At 45.4% G+C, this 25,867-nt stretch overlaps 1 protein-coding gene across 10 annotated transcripts in view; it reads left to right on the forward strand.

Annotated features, from left to right (window-relative positions):
* LPP (LIM domain containing preferred translocation partner in lipoma) overlaps positions 1–25,867 on the forward strand; it is a 937,968-nt gene that overhangs the window by 556,602 nt on the left and 355,499 nt on the right. For all 10 annotated transcript variants that reach the window (XM_029617261.1, XM_029617260.1, XM_029617259.1 and 7 more), the window contains one exon: positions 17,744–17,866. In XM_029617261.1, coding sequence (XP_029473121.1) covers positions 17,744–17,866 — 123 coding nt within the window. The remainder of the gene's footprint in view (positions 1–17,743; positions 17,867–25,867) is intronic.

The raw sequence follows: 25,867 nt of genomic DNA on the forward strand, positions 1-25,867 counted from the left end.
AAGCATAAAATAAGCAAACATATAAAACAAACGTATCTAAAACATGACATAATAGCAATGGGCATGCATGGATTTCTCCTAATGTGTGAGTCTTATGAGAACAAGTGGTTATGGATATCTTCTAGGCTTCCCAACCTCACCAATACAGGGCAAGGCCAGTGCACATCTGAATTCCCTCATCTTGTTTTTATTTGGTGGAGGTAGTTTCTTCTACCACCTCATTTACTGTGGTAGATAACATGTTTACTTAGCTATTTGTTAAAAATGCTTTCCTTACTTCCTTCCTACTCCATCACAAACTAATTGAATCATCTCTTTGAGTAAGTTAACTGGGCCAGTGATTACTTTTGTCCCATAGATCTGTGGCATAAAAATAATGATCGCTAAAATTTCGCAAAGGTGCATATTTATCATGTCCAATTTTTGACTTTGGCAAGTTTATTTTGTAGAAGGACCAGACAGTTGATTCCATTGCTCTGGGATTCACCACGAGCAAAACCAACAGTACAGCATTTGTCTGCGGTCTGTAACCTGGGCTTGATTGACCCTTGGTCTAACCCAGTATGGTGGTTCTGTCCCTTGTACACAGAGTGAAGAGAGGAACTGGACCTACTTATCTAAGAGACAAACTGTGCTGGCCCTGGCAGACTTTTCGGCTCGTCTCAGAGCTCATTACTTGTGATTCCAACTCTGCAGCTATGGAATAAACTTCCACTGGACATCAGGGCAGAGTTGAATTACCAGGCATTCAGGAAAACGTTAAAAACGTGGCTTTATCCACCTGATTAATAGCGTCTGGGGCACTCAGATTTGTTTGTATTTCAGGTGATTGGCTATTTGTATTGATAGATTTTAATTTCTGTTTTTTTGTATATTGCTTTGGATGTCCAATTGTGGTCAGGGAAGTGGTATAGAAATATTTTAAATAAATAGACAAAACTGTCTGGAAATGCATTCGTTGCATTTCGCTTATGGAAATGAGTGTCTCTTCCAAGAGGAAAGCTTCCTTTCTAAAGGCATGAATCCTTAAAAGGTAGGGGCCGTTACAGGGAACCGGACTTCTTAACTTCTGATATTTCATTAATTTTTAAATTTGTGTTTCCGGTCTTATGGTCCCATTCTTGCCTTACCTGTGCATCTCTGCAAACTCTGCTCGATGGCGCACACGGCAGTGATGACCTTTTCCCACCCTCCATCACATTATGCAACAGCATTAGTTGTTCTCATCCTTTCTAAAATAATTCTCTCACGTGACACACACAGCATTGATGATCCTCGTCTTTTCACCTCCTTCTGTCACCTTACAAGCCAATCTGTGGCTTGCACACAGCATCAGCAACCCACAGCCTTTTCTTCCACTGATCCCTTTGGCATCATTTGATCCAGCTGGGGGTCATCCTTCACCTTGGGCTGCCATTCTTCTCCCTCTTTCCTGGGTGAATACATCAGCTCTGCAGGCTGCCCTGACAGATAAGAGGCCTGAGCGGAGATGTACAAATTAAAAATAAATAATAGTAAAGCAGCCTGGTTCTGTTATTCATGGAGAAAGCAAAACCAGTGTTTCCCAGAATGCACTGCACCTAGAATTGAAAACTGTACTGGGCTCTGTAGAGTCTTAATAAGAGCCTCATTGAATTACAAATGAAACCTTAGCAAATCCGGCCCTAATTTTGTACCTGAGGCACTGGAGAGTAAAGTGACTTGCCCAGGGTCACAAGGAATATCAGCAGGATTCGAACCCTAGTTCGTAGCCTGTTGCTCTAACCACGAGGCTGCTCCTCCACTCCACACATGCTTGCACGTTTATGTGTATGGAGATATAGTCTACATTTAGTATAATTAGGCTAGTTTCATTTGTATGTGCTGTAATGAAAACTGCGGATTTGTAAGTCTTGATGAATGATGCTGTACCGACACCACTAGTTGTGCTTCGTCCAAAATATCTGCTATCTGCAGTATAAGGCTAAAGAAAATCTTGTTTTTATGTACATCACTTTTGAGAAGGGAATGATTTCCTTGTTGAAAGAGAACAAAGAAACGAGTGGAAAAGTTTGACATAATCCCCGTACATTTTCTCCCTCCCACCTCCCCCAGAAAAGGGCTACGTTGGCATCGCTGCCGGGGCTGGGGCTCTGCTTTCTGGCAATGAATGTCCAATGTTGGTTTCAATCTTATGACTCACCTAGTTAATAAATGTCCAAGGAAATCTACTGGGGCTTCAGGCATGCTCGGGATGTGGCATTCAGCCAGAGCGGCTGCAGGGGCCGTGTTCTCTTCTCCCCGCACAGCTGCATTCCAGCTGCTGCATCGGGGGCACCGTCTTCTACAGCAGCAGTGCCTTGGCTCGCCCTGCAGCGTGCAGGAGGCTACGTTGAGGAGGAGGAGGAGAGAGAGAGAGAGAGAGAATGGGAAATAAAAAATAAAGATGAATGAAGTTAAAAATGGAGTTCCTGGAAAAACCATGCCTGACTGCAGTCCATGGCGTTTTCTGTCCCGCGCCCTCTGTCCTCTTAGGCTGACCCGGTAAATGGGAATTTCTGAAACAGCACCTTAACTGGTGGTTTTAACCTCTGATAAATAATAGAGGAGGAGCCAAGAGAAGACAGCAGGTGATGCATCTCATTGGCTGCTGGCAATTTCCTGTAGCCCCCTACTGCTTAGCAGGAGTTCAATAGATATATAACACTGCCAGTTGAATTTAAAAGTTAGACCTGGAGAAATATTTTGTTTCGGTTTCCCCTCTTGGTCTCCTGACTTTGCTGTGTGTCTAAGGGGTGGGGAACTGCCGCTTTAAGACCTGGAAAGAGATCACAGAAACCTTTTATCCTCGCTCCAGTGATGGTTTTCATTAATTATTGGATGGAGAGGGCAAAGCTGTGCTAGCAGTCATGTGTCATGTTTGCAGGAATTTTAGCAGTGTTTAGGAGCAGAGAGCTAACTGGTGGGTAACTGAAAATATTTTCAGGAGAGAGACGTGACCTAATATCTAGCTAGCATACAGAGACTAATGAGTTCTGATACCCAGTGACTGTGTGATCATGGAGAAGTTACTTCACGTGCTTGTACTTAACATCTACTCAACTCTGGACACTAATAATATTGGTCCTAAGGTGGTCAGTGGTCTTCGGTTTACGTTTGGTATAAAATCTGATTCTGGGGCCTGTTTTTTAAAGCTCATAAAAAAAACGTGCGTTAGTTTGATGGTGAGAACACAGGATTTTACTACAGGGCGTTAAGCCCTTAGCAGATCCAGCACGTGCTGCATACGTTACTGCCCCTGGTAGCTTCCCCCCAGGGTCCTCGGCTAGCTCTGAGGGGGGGTGATCCTGCTTCTCTCCTCACCCAGAACGCAATCCTTCCTCTGGGGACAAACTCTGTGCCCCCACAAAAAAAACGGCCACACCTACCCTCCGGCCTGGATGCCCCCTTACCTTTCAGGGTCCATAGGGGAGAGTAGTGAGGCTCTGTCGGCACTAAAATTCAAAATGGTGCTCCTCATAAGGGACAAAGAGGAGCCTCGGGCTAACTAGCACCGCTTTAAATGTCAGTGCTGGTGGGGGCATCACTGAATTAGTGTCCCTCTGGTGAGAGAGAGAGTCTCCTGACTGCTTGGACGTGAATGCTCTCTGATTTGCAGCTTTCCTGCTTAAAAATCATATTTTTCGCTGACTCGGTTTAATGAAAAATAAAAACGCTTTGCCAAGCTTTGGAGGTGCCCTTTCTGCAGGTGTTGTCAGGCAATTAAAGTTATTGACTGATGCAACCAGATCCTTTGCACTAAGGCAGTCATTTTCAAACTTTTTTCCCCTCAGGACCCAGTGGGGAACCCCCCTCTCCCCTCCCCTTGTTCCTCAGCCTCCACTGCTCCCTTACCCCCTTCTTCCCATCCCCTACTGCTCTCATATATCCTCTACCCCTAACACTCGGTGCTCACTCACCCCCTCTCTCCAGCCCAAATATTTCACTCTCATCTCCTTCCCAAGCCCCCCCCCCCCCCCCCCCCCCGTTACTCATCAGATCTCCATCTTGGATACTTGGGAGCTCCCCCGGTAGGATTGCGTTTCCCGTGCCTGCACTGCCTGGCACCATTCATGCTCAGCCAAGTTACTGAAGCAGTGTGAGCAGTACCAGTGTGCGGGGGTGGGTGGGAGAGCCAGCTCATGTCCAGCGAATCTCTTTTGCTGCCTTTCATCCGCCTCCCTGTTTCAAACCCCCCCCCAATCCTGGGGCTGGGTGTACCGCACTGATGTCTGTCAGCTTGAGCCGTGTGCGATGCCTGCACTGCACACTTTGTGACCAAATATGGTGAGAATAGTGCGGGAGCATGGGTACGGCGCAGCTCAAACTTCCTGAGATCCTGGCAGAGCCCAGAGTCAGCAGCAAACCCCCCCCCCCCCCCCCCCCCCGAAAGATCTGGGAACAGGGCTGCGATTCAGTCACTGGCAGGCTCTGACCCAGTACTAATTGGTGTTAGCACTCATGTCTACATTAAACATGCATCAGTACAGATATTAATGGACACCCATCTGTTGCTGGCATTAACACGTGCCCTAGGTCTGTGTGCGTGTTAGCGTTACCGGCTGGTTCCCTGCCAAGCCATGGATTAGCCATAAGCTTCCGTGGACCTAATTTAAACAAGATTGTACTACGGGCAAAAAAATGAGCCCTCTATTACTATCTATACGCAAGCCTTTTTTTAGCGTGGGATCTGGGATAAAATAAACTCCTCTTGTTGATAGCAGCTACACAGATTTCAGTTAGGTCAGCATGTGGTTAAGTATAGGAAAATATAAAATAGAAGCTAAAACTTCTTTCTCCTTCCCCTTTTCCCACAATACTTTAGCCCATAATAACAAATGCATTATCAAGTGACCTGAAATCCTTCTGGATGCTTCCCTCTGAGACTGGAGTACAACCAGAAAAAACAGAGTTCAAACCTGTAAACACTTAAATTTAGAAAGCAGCCAAGGCCCATCTGATCTGCACAACCTACTTCCTGGTGCAGTGCTGTAGACCCCAGTTGATTTCTGCCTTTCACTTCACTTCTTTGGAACTAAGGATCTTTTGTACTTATCTCAGGCTTTCTTGAATTCTATTGCTGTATTTGCCACCTTCGCTTCCTCTGGAAGGTTATTTATTTATTTATTTAACATCTCTTTTATACCGATATCCGTTCGCACATCGCATCGGTTCACAATAAACAAAAACTTTTGGGCAGTGCCCTTACATGTAACAGATAACTTAGTGAACTAGGAAAAATACAATTAACTTTTGGGAGGAGCCCTTACATATAACAAACATCAATGGGTAGATGCAAAGCAATAGAACTGTAACTATAACTATATACATGAGAGTGCACAGTACAAAATCAGCGGACATAAGGCGTTCATAACAAAATGACATTGTAAAATTCACAGGGGGGTTTTATGTAATAGGGGGTGACATGTGGTAGGCTTGTTGAAAGAGCCAGGTTTTAAGTTTCTTTTTGAAAGTGGGGGTATATGTCTCCATGCGAATATCATGAGGTTATTCTATGCATCTTCCACTCTAAAAAAAACTGTAAATACCTTCAAGGTATCAATGCACAGGAGGTTCAACAGAATGGAGACTCTGGATGAAGGAGAAAGGAGTTGACTCAGGTGGGGATGCATGGAAGAGGAGGTGGAACTGGTAGAGATGAGAATAGTATCTGAATTCAAGAAAGCATGAAGTAAACACAGGTGATCTCTAAGCGAGTGGTAGGGATTGTAGAGCCGAGCAGTTAGTGTGGATGGGCAGACTAGATAGGTCATAGGGTCTTTTGTTGCCATCACGTTTCTGGGTTTCTGGAGAAATATTTTCTAATGTTGCTCCTGCTTCTATCCTCCTCTGAGCCTCATATCATGTCCTCTGGTTTCCATTGAAAACTGATTGCTGCTTGTGCATTATTTATAGTTTTGAGGGATTTGAACATCTCTGTCATATCCCCTTCTCTTCTTCTCTAACTTGGAGAAGGTTAATATTTTCGATAGGAATGACTTGTGCCAACACCATACGAGTTCTCCTCTAGGCCCGTCGGCAAGGCTTGTGATCCTGAGACTTCTCTCTGATAGGCCTCATAGGGTCAAAGAGTAGTTTGAAGTTTTCTGAACTGGCCCCAGAATTACCAAGAGAAATTCCTTTGATATGGAGCTATATTATGCAGTTATATCCGCATGCAATTATATTAGCAAGTATTAAAGCGCTACACTTCAGTAATATATACCTACTCATAGCATATCAACATTACCTGCTATTAATTAAGTTGACTTAGAAAATAGCCACCGCTATTACTAGCAACGGTAACATGGAATAGACTTCGTTTTTGGGTACTTGCCAGGTTCTTATGGCCTGGATTGGCCACTGTTGGAAACAGGATGCTGGGCTTCATGGACCCTTGGTCTGACCCAGTGTGGCATGTTCTTATTTGTCAACATTGAGTATAAGTTGTGACACTTTTTAAAGGGCTGACAAAAAAGAAAGTGCTGTAATACATGAGATTTCAAAACCACATGGCTCCTTCTTCAGATGAGACTTTGGAGGAACTCTTACATACTTTTTAAATCCCAATTACCTTTCTATCTTTCATCCACGTCTGCTGTTGGGACTCTTGCTGTCTATATCCATGGTACTTAGTCTATAGTTACAATATGCCCATCCTTACTTTAGAAGTCAAAACATGCTTTAGACATATCGTGAACTCCCTATTTACTTCAGTTTTCATTTATCAGTACAAGGAGTAGAAGTTTTATAGTTTCTTTTCCCTCTGCTGGATTTGACATCAACACATTTTATTTCTATAAATAAACTGTCTATGCCTGAGGCGCCTTTCTGCACAGGAAAGTGCATGTAATTTCATTTTGATATTCGAGTACTGCATTCAGAGCTGCTGTGCATTGGAAAAGATCACAGAAAATATTATCTGAACATCTCAAACAAAGGTTTAAGAAAAGGATGCTGTTTTGTTCTCTCCGGATCTTGGTGCTCTCTCTCTCTCTCTCTCAGCCATCCTACCAAATTACTTTCATTTAAAAGTGGTTTGACATGGAAGAGCTGTAACCTGAGACAAATGGTCTTAATTCAGTTCTCCTCACCCTTTGATTTAGCTTACCTAGCACTCAGCTCAGGCATCAAAGCATCAGTCCTGAACCCGTGAGTCAAAAGATCCCTATTTCTTTCAGAGTCCCTTTGCAAATCTTCTGTTGGGCACTGCTTATCCAAACAGCTTGAAGTGGAAATACAATCAATATCATATAATGCCTGAAGATATCTTTCTTATTCTGAAAGATACCAAGTTTAAATAAATGACGAGATCATGTTGTATAAAAGCTTTAATGCAGGGGTGGCCAACTCCAGTCCCCAAGATCCACAAACAGTCCTGGATTTCAGAATATCCTTAGTGAATATGCATGAGATACATTTGCATGCATATCCAGCATAACTCTCTGCTTCAACAGCAGGGGGAATGAAGAAAAGTGCATCTATATACAGACAACAACCAACAAGGACTGAATTATTTAGTCTGGGTAAACAAATAAGCATGGGTGTAGCTTGCTTATTGCGGCGGTTACAACTCCTAATTAAGCTAGATATTTCACTTAGATGCAGTTCCAACACTGCTCTCTACATTAATGGTGAGGGTGGAAGGGAAATAGAACCAAAAGGTTACTAAGAGCCAAGAGTAACAGATAAGTTTGAGAAAAAAAAAAAGTGTGAAACTTGCTGGGCAGACTGGATGGGCCGTTTGGTCGTCTTCTGCCGTCATTTCTATGTTTCTATGTTTCTATAAGTGCCTGTATTGTATGCAAATCTATCACATTCATATTTATTGTGGATATCCTGAAAAGCAGACCTGTTCGTGGCTCTCGAGGACTGGAATTGGCCACCCTTGCTGTATTGCTTCTCATTGTTACTATTAATGAGGACATTTTGGATGTTTCAGATCTATGAAGCAGCAATGAATGCCCTTCCATTGTGCTTTTTGTACAATCATGTTATTAAAATCACCAGCAAATCGTGTTTTTTGACATCCCACATTATTTTGTATTTATTTCAACAAGTTCCATTTATTGTATTCATGGCCATCAGCCAAACTTACCCCCTACCTGACAGCAATCATTTAAAATCAGACTGAGCTTTAAAGTCCTTTTTGTTCAGCTCTGTAGTTCAGTATTACAAAAAAAAATACCCTGAGCTGTTTGTCATTAAAATGACATGTACAAGCAATACTCAATTCATCTTGCTGCCTGTGCTATTTTTAGATCAGTACCAGCTTTTTCAGTCTCAATATGCAGGGTCCAGGTCTTCCCAATTAGGAACTAGAGTTAAAAGTGCAAGAATGCAAAGCAAACATTGGTCTGGGACTTACTCATTCAAGTGGCAAATCTGAGTTGCACAGTTTTTGCAATTCTGACAACTCGAGTGTGCACCTGTTACTGATTGATTTTTCAGTATCTAGCTTCTGCCCTCTTGCTTAGGTGCTCCGCATTGCAGGCCCTATTTATTATTTTGCTATCTGTCATCTGCTTAGGAAACTAATTTGTGCCAGTGCCATGAAGGTTGCATATTAGCAGCTTGTAGAGCTCTGACAAGTCTTGAATGAGATCAGCCTTCTGCTAAAGTCAGAATGCACATCGAGGGTGAATGGAAGTTTTGATACCATTATGGGCGGTCTGATTGGGTGCATTTATTCCCTGGGTGTGCTGTGTTCTGAAAATGTTATTTCACTACTCTATTTACATAGATAAAAAAAATGAAAATGAAAAAAAAAAGCCCAGCTTAAATCGTTAGTGGTGTTTCAGTGGTCGGTTTAGAGCCAGACTTACAACAGTGGAAACTAAAGTATTTCATTTATCCATGACACAGACTGAGCATCCTGCTTTGGAGAGAATAGTTCTTGGAATGGAGAATCATTCATTTCTTGAACTTATTCAGTCCTTGATTTCTGGGATGAAATTTCCAAGTACTGTAGAGTTCCTATGATTTCCATTTGTCATTGTTAAAGGCATGTACCCTTGGACCGAGGTGGAGTTGGCACAACCTGCAGATAGGAGCCCTGCAGGTCCCTGTCATCGGCTGGTGGAGTTGTTGAGGCAGAGGCCCAGCTGGAGCTTCGCCTAAACCAGCCCATGTTCCCCTTAGGTTGAGCCCTTGGGTGCCAGGACTGGCAGGTCTTAGGTGGGGGTCTCTGTGGAAGCACAGAAAATCCGTAGGTGAGGCAAGGATGAGCAGGCAAAGTCGAAGACAGGCCAAGGTCAGGGCAAGCGGTAGTCAGGCAGTGGTCATTGGCAGGCGGCAATCAAGGAAAGTCCAGGAAGAAAGCCGAGGTCTAAGCCGGAGATCCGTCCAAGGGTAAGCTGGACAGATGAGCAGGGCAAAAGGACGAGGAGCAACATGAGGCAAGGCACACTGAAGACGTGAAGAACTGAAGACGGATCACAGGAACTGACAGATGAGACGAAGACCACAAGACCAGAACTATGACCAGGAACTGACAACAGAAACCAGGAACTGAAGACAAGGGAGAAATGCACTGCCAGGCAGGAAGGTACGACAGTCTTCCCTGCTGGGATGGTCATGGAGGTGGCCAGTAGAATCTTAACGGGATCAATAATATGCCTGGGAGGCTCTAGGGTGTCTTCAGTTTGAAAAGAGTGTGAGAGCATCTCCCCAAAGATTTTTGAAAGCTGGATGATACCATCGTTCGAAGTCAAAGCGGGCAAAGAATAGGACCAGCGAGCCTCCTTGTGAGCTAAGCATGATGAAGGTGTTTGAGGTTTTTGTGGTCCATATAGATCGTGATATGATGTAAATGGCGCCACTCATCAAGCACTAGTTTGACGGCTAAGAACTCTCTATCGCCAGTACCATAATTGCGTTCCACAGGAGGAAATTTCTTTGAGAAGAACGAACATCAGTGAAGGACTCCTTTAGGGGAGTATTGACTTAACACTGCGCCTAACCCCAGTGTGAAGGCGTTCACTTCTAGGACAAAGGGACTTGTGGGATCCAGATGATGGAGGCAAGGGTCTCTTAAGAAGGCTTCCTTAAGCTCCTAGAATGCTGCTATGGCATCAGGTAACCCCAACAAAATGGGGTGAACTGCCCAGACGATGATATGAAAACTTATCTGTATCTGATAAAGCACTCCTGTGTGCAAGATCAAGAGGGAGGTCGTCAATATGACCTGGCCGGGGAGAGGACCGCCATAAATGGATGAGGTGAACCAAGGGCAAGGCTCTGCGGATTGTGGGGATTTGCAGTTGATCCACAAGATTTTCATAATGAAATTCCCTCTGGAACCAGACCCCATCTCAATGGTCACTGGGAGTAGTAGTTGGGGAGCTGATGTGGTAAAGCCTAGGATCATCTTCCCTCCCGACCCTAGGCTCTGGAGTTTCCCAGTTTCAGTGGACATTGAGCTAGTAGGTGGCCCTTGCCCACATAGTAAAGACATAAACCCAGTTGCCTGTGGTGGAATCTCTCCTCAGGCACTTAGCGGCTGCGGCCCAGATGCATCGGTTCTTCAGAGATGCTGGCGGGAGTAGCTGCCAGCGGTGAAAGCAGCTGTTGGAATCAGGGAGCCAGCACAATGGGCTTGCAGGTAGGTCGAACCTCCCTCGCCCAGTGTTAGAGGCATGGTCAATCTTGCCCGTCAGTTCTATTATTCTTTCCAGTGTCATAGGTAGGTCTCAGGTTACCAATTCATCTTTAATCCTGGAGGATACGTCTTCTAGGAATATGGTGTGCAGACAGCCCTCGTGCCAATTGAGCTCTGTCACCAGGGTGCAAAACTTTATGGCATATTTAGCTAGCGTCCTGATGCCTTGGCATAGATGGAGGAGTTCGGACCCCAAGCTGGCCAAGTGGCCTGGTTGTTCGAATACCATTTTGAATGTGGTGGTGAATTGCCACAGGTCATGTAGCAATAGGTCGGAGTGCTCCCAGAGGGGAGACGCCTTGGCCAGGGCCTTACCTTCGAGGAAGGAGAGAATATAGCTGATTTTCACCAGGTCATCCGAGAATAATGTGGCCTGTAAAGTGGTTGTAGCACTGGTTCAGGAACCCACGGCATACTGTGGTATTAGTCAACTGGGTGCCAGCGGAGCAGATGGCGAGACTGGTGGAGCCGCAGTGGCATCTAACCAAGTGGAGAGCCGTTCCATAGATGCCGCCAGAAGTTCTAGAAACTTTTGTTTTTCCTGTATCTTGTGTGCCAGACCCGGAATGGCTGTGGCGTCCGCCGAGTCCATGGCCTCGTCAATCTGTTGAAGGCGTGGATCCTTGGACTGAGGTGAAATTGGCATAACATGCAGGGAGGAGTCCTGCAGGTCTCCCACTATCGACTGGTGGACTCAAATGAGGCTGAGTCCCAGCTAAAGCTTTGCTTATACCAGCCTACATTCCCTTTAGGTTGAGCCCTTGGGTGCTAGGGCCAGCAGGTCATAGGTGGGGAACTGCGGAAGCACAGAAGATTCCTAGGCGAGGCAAGGATGAGCAGGCGAAATCGAAGGCAAGCAAGGGTCAGGGCAGGGGGCATACCAGAATGACCAGTAGTCAGGCAGCAATCAAGGAAGGTCCGGTAGTTAGGCCATGGTCAGCAGCAGATGGCAATCAAGGAAGGTCCGGTAGTCAGGCAGTGGTCAGTGGCAGACAGAAATCAAGGAAAGTCCAGGAAGCAAGCAGAGATCAAAGCCAGAGATGCATCCAAGGAAAGGCAGGATGGTTGATCAGGGAAGGAGGGCAAAGGAGCAACACAAGGCAAACTACACTGAAGAAGTGAAGAACTGAAGATTGACCACAGGAATTGATGGACAAGACGAAGAACTCAAGACCAGGACTATGACCAGGAACTGAAGACAACGGAGACCAGCAACTGAAGTCAATGCAGGAGAAACACTGAGGCAACTCACAGTACACTGCGGTAGGAGACCTGTTGCTGAGACATGGACTGTAGGGCAAATGGTACTTTATAGGCCAAGGCTCCTGAGATTATCTGTGGATGACACCGCGGGGGATTTCCTGCCATGGGCCCTTTAAATTGGAGCTGAGCTGGCGGGCCTAGGGACGGTCGAGTTTGGAGGAGAGCAGTGTCTTGCCTGGCGATGCAGCGGTCTGATGCGCTTCTGCAGAGAGGTCCCGTTTGGCATAGGGGGGGACTCTGCTGGGGACTCGGAGCTGGAGGTGAGCGCGGCGGTTTACAGGGAAGAACTGCGAACCAACAAACGCAACAGTCATTATGATCTGAGAGAGACTGAACTGAGGCCTTTACATCCGGGAGATCATCTTATCGGGATAAATGTGTGTTTGTGGTTTTTACACGTGAGGTTTGGAAAAAGAAGCTCTCCCCTGAAAAAAAAAAATCATCTTGCCCTTCTCTCCTCCCACAACTGAAATCCCACATCCAAAGATCCAGTTTCTGGTATAGTTACTAATATTGATACTGTTGCCGGTTTTGTTGTTTTTTTTGTTGGGTTTTTTGTTTTTTTCTTCGAATAAGTCACCTCATCTAAGGTGCTTTTTCTAATTAGTTGGCAAAAACAAAGAAACGAACCTCTGAAATTAAGCAAGTAAAATCGCTTTTTAAAATATTATAATGTTTCTTTATGGCTCCTTTAGTTTATTATTTGTAATTATTTAACAGAAAAAGCCAAGGGAAAATATGGAAATATTTTGTCTTTGTTGTGATCTAGGAACAAGTTGGCTGCATTCAGATTCTCCAGAGTTTCAGCTGTGAGAGGTAAAGAAATAGAGAAGTGCAGCAGCTTCGGTTTTGCTAAATATTACAGTTTGAATAGATAACTAAAAATGTGCTGAGTATAGGAGAGCAAGAGACCCTTAATGCAGCTGCTGAACTGTCTGCTCTTTGTCTCATTTACTAAGGAGAAGGATAAATATGCAATTCAATTTCGTCCTTCACAGGAAGAACTTCTAGCATTCCATCCTATGTCACTGTGCTGCTCCTGCTGCCAGCGTTTCGACCCCCGTAGTGCTGATGGGATAGCAAATGCTTACTTCTTACTTGCCATGGAAATTTGGGAGTGCATTGTTTGTTTGCATTTATTTGATTTGAATTCTACCTTTCCAGGCACGTCACAGTGGATTACATAGGTATTACAGATAACGTCTCTGTCCCCAGACGGCTCACAGTCTTACGTTTTTACCTGACTCAGTGGAAGGTGATTTGACCTGCTCAAGATCACAAGGCGTGGGGGCAGGATTTTGAGCCCAGCTTTCCTGGTTGGCAGCCTGCAACCGTGCTGAAGGCCACGTTTCCCACGAGGGCACACGGCTGCTAAGGTCACTCCCTGGTCATGTCCGGTACTTCCCAGTGCACCATTACAGCAGATCCGTGGAATAAAGCCACTTGGCTTTTAGACTGTTTCTGTGGTAGATCTCATCTGACAGATTATACATTTATTTGCCAACATTTGAAAGTTCTCGAGGGTGATCTCTGGGAAGGAAATTAGGGCAATATGTTAATCTCCTTTGAAAATACGCTGGCATCAGCGAAGCAGTAGGAGTAAGCCCAAACATAGTAACATAGTAAAAGAGGAAGAGTTGGAATCTGTGACTGTACACAGCACTTAGCTTATACATAAATTTTCATTTCTGGTTATTCACTTCCTCACTTACTTGTATATGAATTCAACTTGCTGGTTTGTGTATCTGCAACTCATTTAAATCTAGCTCATTCAGTGTGTAATCAAGACCTTGAGTCTACACGCAACAAAACGTTATCTTACTTGGAAGACAGCTGGCCAGCAGTTGGATTTAGGAGACAGAATCCTAAAGAGGGTTAGGCCATAGCGCTGCATTACGAGAGATTGGGTCGTCTTTCCACACTGCAGGAGTAATGGATGCTGGCCAATAAGTAGCCCTGATGGTGACTTTGAATGGAGGCTGCTGAGGGCTCTGATGTCGCTCCTGCATGTGTCTGGGGGGGGGTAGGAGACTCGTAAAGAGGAAAAGAAGTGGGGCGCACATACTGGAGAGGTCTGCAGTTTTATTTGAGAGGCATGCAAGAAGACAGACTACATACCCTGGTGCATGCATCGTACTCTGCGTCCACAGCTTCCAAAAGGCTGGCCATGCTAGTCTGTAGTAGCAAAAAAAAAAAAAAAAACCAGAGGCCGCTGAATTAATTGAATCATAGCTTTTGAGGGCATCTGGCAAAGTGGAATCTTGTTCTCAAAATTGTATGCCGCAGTAAATTCTATAAGATGCCAGCATCCTTTGTGCTTTTTATGTATCCACAGCTGTTCTCTGAGCATTTGGGGTGTGGATTCATTCATTGACGTTTCAGGTATTTTTTTTTCCCCTTTATGTAACATTTTTAAAATAACATGTAAAACTCTCTTATTTCTGGACTTTTCTTTGATGTGCACATGCTTTTTCCCCATTTCCAAACCTGCATTAAAGCCAATGCAATTCAAAATCAAAACACCACCAGGAAATACATTTTGAGAGTTCAAAAATTGCAGTTTGACTGTTTCAGCAGTGCCAGCTTTGGTTCCCTGGTGACCCTGCCCATAAAATTCTCGTTTCAGTCACCAGAGGTTTGCTAGATGTACGGTTTCTCCAAGGGCTTTCCTTACTGCTCCCTCTCTTATATGGTGGATTAGAAGATATCAGGAATTGTCTGTGTCTTGCGGCACCATCTAAGAAGGTTTTACAGTAAACTTTGACTAAGGTCAGGGCTGATGCCTAAGGTATTACTCACCCTAAGCAAACCATAGGCCTCGGGAACCCCCACCCTTAAGAGTTTGATTTAAAAAAAAAAAAAAAAAAATACTCAACAGTCATGATGATTCCCACCACTACCCCTCCCAGAGCAATCTTGTAAAAACACATACTTGCACCCCATTTTTATAAATATTAGACTTTACATTTTCAGACTGACAAAACAAGAAATATGTACATTAATAAATCAAAATAAATCCATACTGCATTAACTGAAACTAATCTCTGAAATGACTTGACTGGACTGAATTCAGATCTTTGCTCTTACTCTTCAAATTAAAATAATCTGTCCAAAGCGCATTTTTCACTCTCAAATTGACTTCTATTTTTTTTTTCTGTCAATGACAATATTGAATATTCTAAGAGACCATCATATCTGGGCAAATTCTTATGTGGCCTTCAGAAGGGCCCACATTATAATCATCAGTCCCCGGTCTTTACTGTCCCCTTTACTATTTGCTGTTTTAAAAAATATCTAATTATGTTGTCTTCTCAGTCACAGCAACCCTTCCGTTACCTGACCCTTTGTGACGTAAGACAAGACCCTGCAAAGAGTCACTCAACCTGTAGAGCAAAACCTGCCATACCTAAGTAGCACCAAATCCCAGAACTCAAACAGCCTACCTTGTAAATATTACACCAGGCCCTAGAACACCAGCACTACTAAGACTACGATCAAACATTTATATAGTGCTACAAGGTATACACAGCACTGTACAGATACTTGCTCCAAGAAGCTGGCAATCTAATCAAGATAGACAGATAAGACAAATAAGATTTTGGGGGAAATGAGGGAAAATATTAAAGTCTCAAAGGCGTGTTAATAGCTGGAGATTAATTAAAGACATGGGATCATTTTAGCTCACTTCCAGGCATTCTGTGAATGCATACGTTGGGAAAACAGAGCAAGCTGGACTGCTATAGATCCCTGTGCAAATCCCACAGCAGAATACCTCACCCTGATCACACAGACAGACCCGTTTCAAATACAGATGAGGAGATCACACATTAAAACTAGAAATCTGCAGACAAAAGTGGATCTATTCTTTGCTCTTCCATCCATTCCAGCCTCAACCCCTCGCCTCCTGTTCCCTGTAGTTACCTGAGAGGAGATGGAAGAGATGAGTAGCTTTTCTGTACTTTCTGGGCTCTAGGCGCACTCTCTCCCCTCCTGTTAAACCCTGAGAAGAAAGCTGACGGCTCAGAGGTGTCCACACAGAGGGGTCCATATTGAGCCAGGATATTCAGCGGCACAGCAACACCACTGAGAATACCCAAGTATCTAATAGTTAGCCACATAAGTGTATCCAGCCTACTTTCAACCTGCTGAATAGGAGGTCTAACTTATCTGGCTAACTTAGTAAAATAAGGCCAAATATCGGCACTTAGCCAACTAAGGAACTCTGCCCAGGGATGCCCTTGACGCCCCCTCTCGTAGCTTGATAACCATGTAGCTGGATAAATAGTTATGCAGCTAAGTGGTGGCTGCCACATGCGGCTAAATATTGGACGGTACCCCTTACGCTAAGTGGCGCTGAATATTGACCTCAGAGTGTATCAATCCACTTAACAAAACCTGAAAGACAAAAAGAAACTGCCAAGGTGAAACGTGGTGGGATTGTTTCTTTGTCCACATAACAAGCTGTGAAACCAAAATGATTAAAAATGCTGATGGTTTTGGGAGATGTTTGTGCCTTTCAGGACCTGTTATTTTGCTGTGACTGTTCCTGCTCTTTGCCACCCACTAGAATTTGCCATCCCAGGCAGTAGCATAGTCTGCCTAATGGTTAAGCCAACCCTGGCTGTGGTCAAGTCCTATTTATAATCACAAACTGAGATATTAATAAGAATGGATTTATAAAGGGTTTGCTACTTAATTAAAAGTTCTCATGCCACCAAGACGAAGCTGCAGCTTCCTGATGTTTGGTTCTGGTGGATGAGAGGATTAGCGAGAAAAACAGATTTTAGCTGATTGCTGGTAAGGGAGAGAGGATTATGTGATTTCCACTTAATTATTTAGGAGAGGGCAAGCCAGTAATTGCTCTCAAAAAGGTATAAAAAAATATCAGTGTAAAATGACATGGCAAATGACATGTTCAGACTTCTTCCTGTGAGTAGTATTTCTTTATGATGCTTAGGTATTAAATGTTTTCTACATATTGTAGCAGTATGCGGATAGCTGACTTTTCTCAGGTGATGCTTTCCAGGAAATGTAAGCTGCGGGATCTTAAAAATGGCCAGGTGGTGCTGAGCTGGGGGGCTCAGACTTGGGAGCGGCACAAGGCAATGGTACTCCGTTAGCTCCTGGGGCTCCTGATTGCCCAACGCTGATTTCCTGTGTTTGGCTGGGCAGATGACCTCATCTCTTCCCTCCCCTCCTTACCCACATGCCAAGAGCACCAAGCACACGGGTGCAGCGCCTGTACAGTGCATTTACGAGATCATTTTTACAGGTCACGGTACACGTACCGCCCCCTTGTACCTTTCCCTTTTCAGTTCTTGAAAATGTATCTCCTGCGTGTGTGAGAGATCCCGAAAACCAGACTGGGGCCCAAGGACAGGTTTGAGCGCCCCTGGCGTGAGAAACCGTTGAGAACGAGGCCGGCCTGGGGTGCACCTCAGAGCGGCTTGGGATACATTCCTAGCCCTAGCATCGTGTGCCAGCCCCCAGGCTATAAGAGAACTTACCAGCCAGATCCCTACAAGTGTAAAATAAATCAATGGAATGAGAAACACAACAGAATGGCACGCTGCACTTTCAAAGGAAAGAGGGGTGCCCTCTACAGTGAGAACTGTGTGTTAGGGAGCAAGCTTCGGAGCCGGCCTGCATACTGGTTCTGCAGTATTTTGTGGTCCTTACTGGTTGGGGAGACTCGGGTAGACATGAGGTGAAGCGTGCCAGGAGAGGAAGGAGAAGTGAGGTGGAAGAGGCAGGACCTTGTGTTGGCTGCTTCACCCAATGGAATCTCTTCCTTTCTCTCAGGTGAATCCAGGCGGCAAGACGATCGAAGAACGGCGCTCGAGTTTGGATGCGGAGATTGACTCTTTGACCAGCATTCTGGCTGACCTGGAAAGCAGCTCCCCCTACAAGCCACGGACCCAGCAGGTGGGCCAGCACTGTGTGATTGTAGACATAAACTGTGCACCGGGCTAGAGAGTCCAGGGAGCCTGCATCTTTCAGAGGGCAAACGGAGCAATGCGGCAGAAGATTTTAAAAAAAAATTGAGGATCACCAGGGCAGGCTGATCCGGTTCTGGTTTTAACCCCCCCCCCTCCCCCCAGCATCCATGGTTTTGTAGTTCCTGCTTTTAATGGGGAAATCCAGGGCTGCAAGTGAAACCAAGACTGGATTTGCCTGTCCTGGAAAAATGGAGCCAGTTAATAGCCTGTATGTTTTTTTGTTTTTTTTTAAATATTTTCCCAATAGACGCAGGAGAGAAACAGAAATAACTTTTCTGCAGAAGTGCCTTTTATTTTTACTTTATTTTTCTTGAAGTTTGACATGATTTCAAACACAAACATATTTGAAAAGGAAAACAGAGGAAATATTGCTAACAAAAAGAGTAACAGCAATATAAATAAAGGAACTATAAGGGCAATCTCCTCAGAATAAACATAAATAGATCGGTGGGGGGGGGGAGAAGAAAATGGCCTTGTGGCAAATTGACCGTACAAATCAAGAGATTAACAGGTCGATACTGTAAGACCGCGGGAGAGCGGACGAACGCCCGCTCTCCCGGCGCGCGCACGGCCCCTCGCCGGTGCGGGCGATTCTGTATTTAAATGAGGTGACGCGGGAAAAACGGGGAAAAGGAGGCGCTAGGGACACTAGCGCGTCCCTAGCGCCTCCTTTTGGCCTGGAGCGGCGGCTGTCAGCGGGTTTGACAGCCGACGCTCAATTTTGCCGGCGTCGGTTCTCGAGCCCGCTGACAGCCACGGGCTCGGAAACCGGACGCCGGCAAAATTGAGCGTCCGGTTTTCGGCCCGACAGCCGCGGGCCGAATTCAAATTTATTTTTTTTTTACTTTTTTTTACTTTTGGGGACCTCCGACTTAATATCGCTATGATATTAAGTCGGAGGGTGCACAGAAAAGCAGTTTTTACTGCTTTTCTGTGCACTTTCCTGGCGCCAGAAGAAATTAGCGCCGACCTTTGGGTCGGCGCTAATTTCTTAGAGTAAAATGTGCTGCTTGGCTGCACATTTTACTTACTGAATCGCGCGCGCATACCTAATAGGGCCATCAACATGCATTTGCATGTTGAGGGCGCTATTAGGTGCTGCGGCTGGGCCGCGTGTTTTCCTCCCCTTACTGAATAAGGGGTAAGGGAAAACACGCGTCCAGAGCAGGCTGACAGTGCGCTCCGATGGAGCGCACTTTACTGTATCGACCTGTAAGTAAGTAGAGAGCATCCTGAGCCAACACTGCCCGCTCAAATTGACAAATTCACAGGGCCATATAACAGATATCTAATTGCATTCAGTACAACGATGCATTTCCATGGATGTCTAACTACGCAAGAAGCCCCCCAAAGCTAACACTGTCTCCTACGCTCCTGGTTGCCCTAGCTAGATCTGGGAAAAGCCAGATCTTCTCCCCCCCCCCCCCCCCCCTGAATAAAGCTTCCCAGTTATGGAAGAACAGACGAAGAATACTCTCTCCATCTTGTAAAGACACAAAAGAAATCAGCAAGCTGGCTCTGTTATGAGATTGCAGAGCAGAGTTCTCTAGAAACTCAGCTACATTCAGGGAAGCAGCTTGCTGTTTTCTGTCCACACTTATTTGATGATGGTCAGTAGAACATTTTCTGAATAGGGGGATAGGCGCAGGCTCCTGGATTTGCAAAACTTCTTTCATATGTAGTTTAAAACATCAGAAGTGCCTTTTCCTAAGCATCAATTACTTATCTGTACAGGAAAGTTTTTTAAAACCTACCTGTTTGGTGGAAACATGAATTGTGAAATTGAAGTTTTCATTTTGTGGTGAGACTCAGATTTCCTGTTTAGCAGTAGTTGCATTAGACTGAACACATGTACTGGAATAAGAGATTATTAGTCATTATAACATGTTTCTGCTAGAAGGCGAGGTACAAGACCGAAGCATACAAAACAGTTGGGCCCAAATGTTCATGTAAAGCAAGAATTTGGGTGTCTTAATATTGTCGTACCTTGGACAGTTTTTGCTGATTTTTCTGTGCAGTATTTTATTTTGAACTGCGATATCAAAATAGAGCTGTAATCAGATTGGCATGTCATCTCAAACAAACCTAACAGGCTGGTCACATTACAGCTTTCAGCTGGCAGTATTTAGGCCTTTATTATAATCACACTCTCATTGTGCCCTTGTCACAAGTCAGTGAGTAATTGTGCAACCAAACTGGGATCTATCCAGTCAGAGTACCCTGCTTATGAGGCCATAAACAGGCCTCATAAGCAGGCCTGTTTATGAGCCCTGCTGTTGGCAGGGAGGCCGGGCTCTGCAAGCAGGGGAAGAAGAGGCCAAATTACACCAGAGAAGACAGTCACTGGTAGGGGGGAGACCAAGCTTCACCAGCTGCCGGAGAAAGTTGCTAAACAGCGAGTCTAAGCCCCACCAGTTTGGCCAGACCACACCACTGGTTCTGCAGTGGGAGAAGAGGCAGCTGGACCGTGCCGCTGAAGAAAGCTGCTGATGGGGGAGGTCAGGCCCCACCAGCAGGAAAAGAGGCAGCCAGATCAGCTGCTGGGGAACGTTGTGTGAAGAGGGGATGAGAGTTAAATGAAATTAGGGTGAGGGGAAGGAAGTAAATGGGAGGAGTCATAGTAGTCAAAGGAAAGGAGTGAATGAGAGGAGTGAGTGAAAGCAGGGGAGGGGGTGAGAGGATGAGGAAAGGGAAAGGATTGAGAGGAGTGAGTGAGTGGGAAAGGAGAGGAAGGGGCAAGGTGAATTGGGGGGAGTAAATGACACGGAAGGAAGTGGTGCAGCCACGCATACACATGCACCTCAGAGGGCAGATGCAGGGGAAGCCAGGGAGCAGGGTTGCCAACATCTGAGAAATCGAAAAGTATTGTAATTGGCACTCAGTGTCATATTCTCAGCCCTCCCCGTCCTTCCCTGCTTAGCAGAATCTGAGGGGGGGGGGGGGGGACGGGACCCACTTTGCCCTCTTAGTGATTTGAGAAGTCCTATGTGACTCTTCCTTTGAAAATCCTGGGGACCTTTCCTGGAGAGGAGAGGAGAGATGGGGAGCATATGACAGAAACATTTGAATACCTCAGAGGTATCTGATGCACAAGAACCAAACCTTTCTAAAGAAAAGAAACGCTCTGGAGCAAGAATCACGGAATAAGGCTTTGGGGGGAGAGACACAGGAGCAACATACGGGAAGGGTGGATGGGTACATGGAGTGGACTCTCGTAGGATGTGTTGGGGAGAAAAACGGCCTGGGAAAGAAGCGCCGGGAAAACCTGTGCAGGATGGGCAGTTACAACCCAAAGCAACAATGGCGGGACCGGATCAGATTTGCTTAGGAGGCATCGGGGTGGCCTGCAGAGAACGGCAGTTATACCTCCTACTTAAAAGTGCCGTCGAGGGCCCGCAGAGGCTTTGAACTGCAACGAGGCGGGCAAAAGTTACAAATACAAAAATCTAGAGGGAAAGTGTCGGAGGTCTGAGGGTCTCATCAGGCAGCGCCCATGCGCAACCTCACGTACTCAGAGAGTGCTCTGGGATGGCCACGCCCCATGTATCACGGCTAATTCATCCTGCTGTACACAGAAGTAAGCACGTTTGCCTTACACCCCTGAGCAGCCTTGATATGATTGGATCCGGTGTCTAAGAAGGCTTGGAGTAACCTGCACGGTGGGACCATGGTTGAAACCCAGACTTCAGTGAGCATGGGGGGAGACGCAGTAGATTTTTAGCCCCATTCATTTTGTTGGTGGCTGGGATTATCAGAAAACTTGGTAATAAAACGTGGAAGTGTCCAGGGTGCTGGATTAAGTATTGGTCTCCTAGGAATCAAATAAAAAGGCCTGAAATGGTCCTACCAGCCAGCACTTTTAGGGGAGTTTGGGAAGTGTTTGAGAGGGTCAGTAAAAGACAAGATGATGGGGGGGAGAGGGGAGCTGAGATTTATATGCTCTGCCACCCAAAGTGAAAGAAGCTCAACCGGGCGTTAGTCTATTTGGTCCTCATCTGCTGTCATCTGTTTTGTTACCATGCGCTGAAAATTACGCAATCCCCCCCCCCCCCCTGAAACTTTTAACTTGAAATCTTCAGGGTTTTTGTGGTGCTACAAAGCAATAATTATCCAAAGAATGACTTGGTGTCCTCTTCCAGCTAATGTAAGTGTGTATGGTGGGTCCCGGTCACCAGATGCTTCCAGGTGGTTAGGGTCAGGCTGAGCCGGGTCTGCTTCTGCACCGTTGCATCAGCAGATTTGCAGTTGCACTTTCTTTAGGAAAAGCAGACCTGCAAGTGTATAACTGCACTGGGGCAAAACCACAACTAATCCTGTTACTCTGGAGTTAATCTAAAATCCCTAATATTGCAGCAACTCCGGCCATGTGTCACAGTTTAGTTGCTGGGGTGCAAGTTACTCCTGGGGGAATTCTGCGCACAAAAACTTAAAATTCAGCAAACTTTATATTGGTCAAAAAAACATAATTTACATGACAGTCTTTAAGTAATTACATTTTAAATTAATACAGAAAAACATTATTACTTAGAGATGCAGAATTTTAAATATTTTGAGCAGAATTTCCCTAGAAATTCACTGTAAGTGTGTCCCTTCCACTCTCTCTCCCTACTCCCCCGGCCACTTTGCCCTCTCAGGCTCCAACTCCTCCACCTGCCAGTACCTCTCCCCCTCCACCTCTAGGCTCAACCCCTTCCACTCTATCGCCAGTCCCAGAGTTTGACCCCCATTCTCAGTACTGCCCCTCACACAGGCTCCCTCTGTCCCTCCCTCTCTCACACACATGCTCCCTCTCTCTAGTACACATACACACACCCTCATACAGGCTCCCTCACTCTCTCGCACGCACACACACCCTCATACAGGGCCCTTTCTCTTGCATACACACCCACACAAACTCCATTTCTCTCTCATACATGCTAACTATGTCTCTCTCTCATGCATCCCTTCACACAGGCTCTCTCTCTCACACATACACAATCCACACACATACATAGGATCCCTTTTTCATACACATAATCCATTCCCTCACATACACACAATCCCTTTTTCATACACACGAGCTCCCAATCTCTCTCACACACACACACACACTCCTTCACAATCATCTCCTCATATAACACGAATAACATCCATAGTAACAGCCAATCATAAAACCTTCAATGCTATCCACTGATTTTCTTTAAAAACTTGCATAAAATACCCTAATTCAAACTGTAAAAAACTTGTTCAATTCCATGTCTAAATCGTTCTACTCTCAGTTAAAAACAATGTTGATCCCGTCTCATTCTAAGCTATATTGTTGCTCCTATTTCATTCTAAACTGTATTGTTACAGTTGATAGGAAGTTACAATGTAAAATAAGCCTAATTCTTCTTAGAACCCTGTTGCACTGTCAACCATTGTGATATGCCAGATCGAACATCGGTATATAAAAACACACAAATAAATAAATAAATATAGGCACCCACACTCAAGCCCCCCCCCCACGCACACACACACACACACACACACTCTCTCTCTCTCTCTCATACCCCTCGTCCCTCCTCTTCCTCTCTTTCCCCTCTCCCACACCCCCTCCTCTCTCTCATCCTCCCTTTCCTCCTCTCATCTTCCCCCTGCGGAGGCCTTTATCTTTGCTGCGAACAGCGCACCAGGGGCCTTCATCTTCGCGAACAGCGTGCTCCATTCACGGCATGCTGGGGTCTCCTCTGACATTTTCTGCGCAGGATTTTGCAATTCTGCACATGGAGGGGAATTCTGGGCACATTCAGTGCTCCGCAGTAGCGCAGAATTCCCCCAGGACTAGGTACAGTGTATTGCACTGTTCTTCTCTCTGCAGTTACCTTATTTACATTATCAGATGTGGCCAGCTGAAGTTTACAGGGAACCTCTTGACACTTCCATGCACAGCCAGGTTTCCTGTGGCTCAGCTTAGAAGGGCTTATTTGTCTTTAAGCAGCTCGTTCGATAGGGATTTGCACAGATGGGTTTGTGCCCTGGTTCCGTGTGTTGGAGCACAATATTGCTCCCTGTGACCTCGTTCTGTCCGTTGCTCTTTGCTCATTTATTTGAGCTAATGGTGTTTTTTTGGATGCTTTCAGAGTCCTCAAAGAGAAGACTCTGTTCTCTATTCTACAAATTACCTTACCCAGCGATCAGTTAAGCTGCCAGTCAGACACGAGCCTTTAGAAAATCACTATGGAAACAATAAAGATCTTGATGAGAACATGCGTCATACTTGCAGAATCCGAGAACATTTTTAAAGGGAATGGTGTGCTTTTTCTCTTTCTAAAAAGGATATCCTCTTTTTTTTTTTTTTGGCCACACCTGTGAATTTTCAAGTAGTACTAGCAAAAATCTGTAATTACATTCGTTGCCAGGGACAATAAAATCGTTAAACTTTTGCCTTTATGATAGTTCCTGGTGAGATAGTATCTAAAGATTTAGAAAGCTTTTCACCAAGCAGGCGCTGCAGGGCTGATTATCAGGACGGAAGCCCTTGCAGTACAAACCATGCTCAGGACAGTGTCTTAATGCTGGCTTACTAATATAAACATCCCCTGTCTTATGATGGCATAAATAGCTAATTTCAAAAATGATTGCAGAGGCTCGTGACTGGGATAAAGCTTAAATCCAGTCCACTTATCCAGCCCAGAGCAGTTTCCACAGTAATTCTTCATGGACAAACTTGAAACGCAGTCTCTACTTATACAGGACTAACCCAGAGCTGAAAGACTGTCTAAATATCTGCAGTACCTGAGCGTCATCTACTTTGAAGTGTCAGGAAAAAAAAAATGCCTCAGGAACACCTTCCTGGTGTCCCATTATAACTTCTGGAATCCCCTGAGGGACCAATCCAGGAGCGCGGGGGGTCACACATCGGACTATCAATAATCTGGGCCCAGCTTCCTACGCGCAGCTCAGCAATCCTGAGCCAAGCAGGGCAACCTGTAACATTGATCCTTCTCAGAAATACCTGCAAAAAGAGAGTATGGCCACGATAACCGGTGCATAAAAGGTACCTTTCCAAAGAACCTATTAATACAAAAAAAAGAACATAGAAAGCAAGCTTATCTTGTGATTTCTTCTATTTGCCCCTCTACAACACTTGATGTAGCGAGAAAGTGGACCTGGTCAGTTCTCCATAGCACAAGTTAAAATTTTTTTTTTTTTTGTATTTTTATGTATTGCCCGTTCGGTCCCGTGACTGAGAACAGCATGTGTCTGTGTTCCCTTTCCTGGTGCTATCATTGGATATCGGCTCTCTTGTTCACTGTGCCAACAAACGCCATGCTTTAGTTTTTTTTGCACAAGTGATTTAAAAAAAAAAAAGTGATTTGTTTAGCTGGCCCGACAGCTCAATGGCCAGTGCCACGCGCCGCCCTGAGGGAAAGTCCACGGTTCTTATCTCCAAGTTTATCTTCTGCTTCCCGGATCGGCTGAAGATATTGCGGCGGTTGCAGACGCAGTCCCGTGTCTCCCCCTCCCCCCCCCCCCAATCGACGGAACTCGGTGGGGGGTCCCCCTGACTGCAGGATTCCAGAAGAGAGCCCCCGGTGTGCACGGCCTCCGGCACGGACTGTCACCACAAAGACCAGACCAGGGATATTGGGGGGAGAGGGTGGGGGACGGGACGCTCTTGGTGCCAGATCCAAACCCTGGTTCAACTGAGCTGGAAGTAACAAAGGAGCAGGAGGGAACTGGCTCAAGAAGAAATGCAGGTTTTTTTTGGTTTTTTTTATGCCTGTGGATCCAGGCAGGTGCAAGCAGCAATGTTAAGGGGTCCTCCGTGATTTGGAGGAAACGCGGTAAGGTCGATGCGCTTATTATATTGCCTGGGAGACTGAAGACGTCCCTGCTCCTGTGCTGTGGCAGCCGGGCCTCACACCTTCAGTCGCTTATGTTTAACAGTGATCAGGATTTCTCG

The sequence above is a fragment of the Rhinatrema bivittatum genome, chromosome 9 (genome assembly GCF_901001135.1).
Source record: "Rhinatrema bivittatum chromosome 9, aRhiBiv1.1, whole genome shotgun sequence".
Classification (NCBI taxonomy): Eukaryota; Metazoa; Chordata; class Amphibia; order Gymnophiona; family Rhinatrematidae; genus Rhinatrema; species Rhinatrema bivittatum.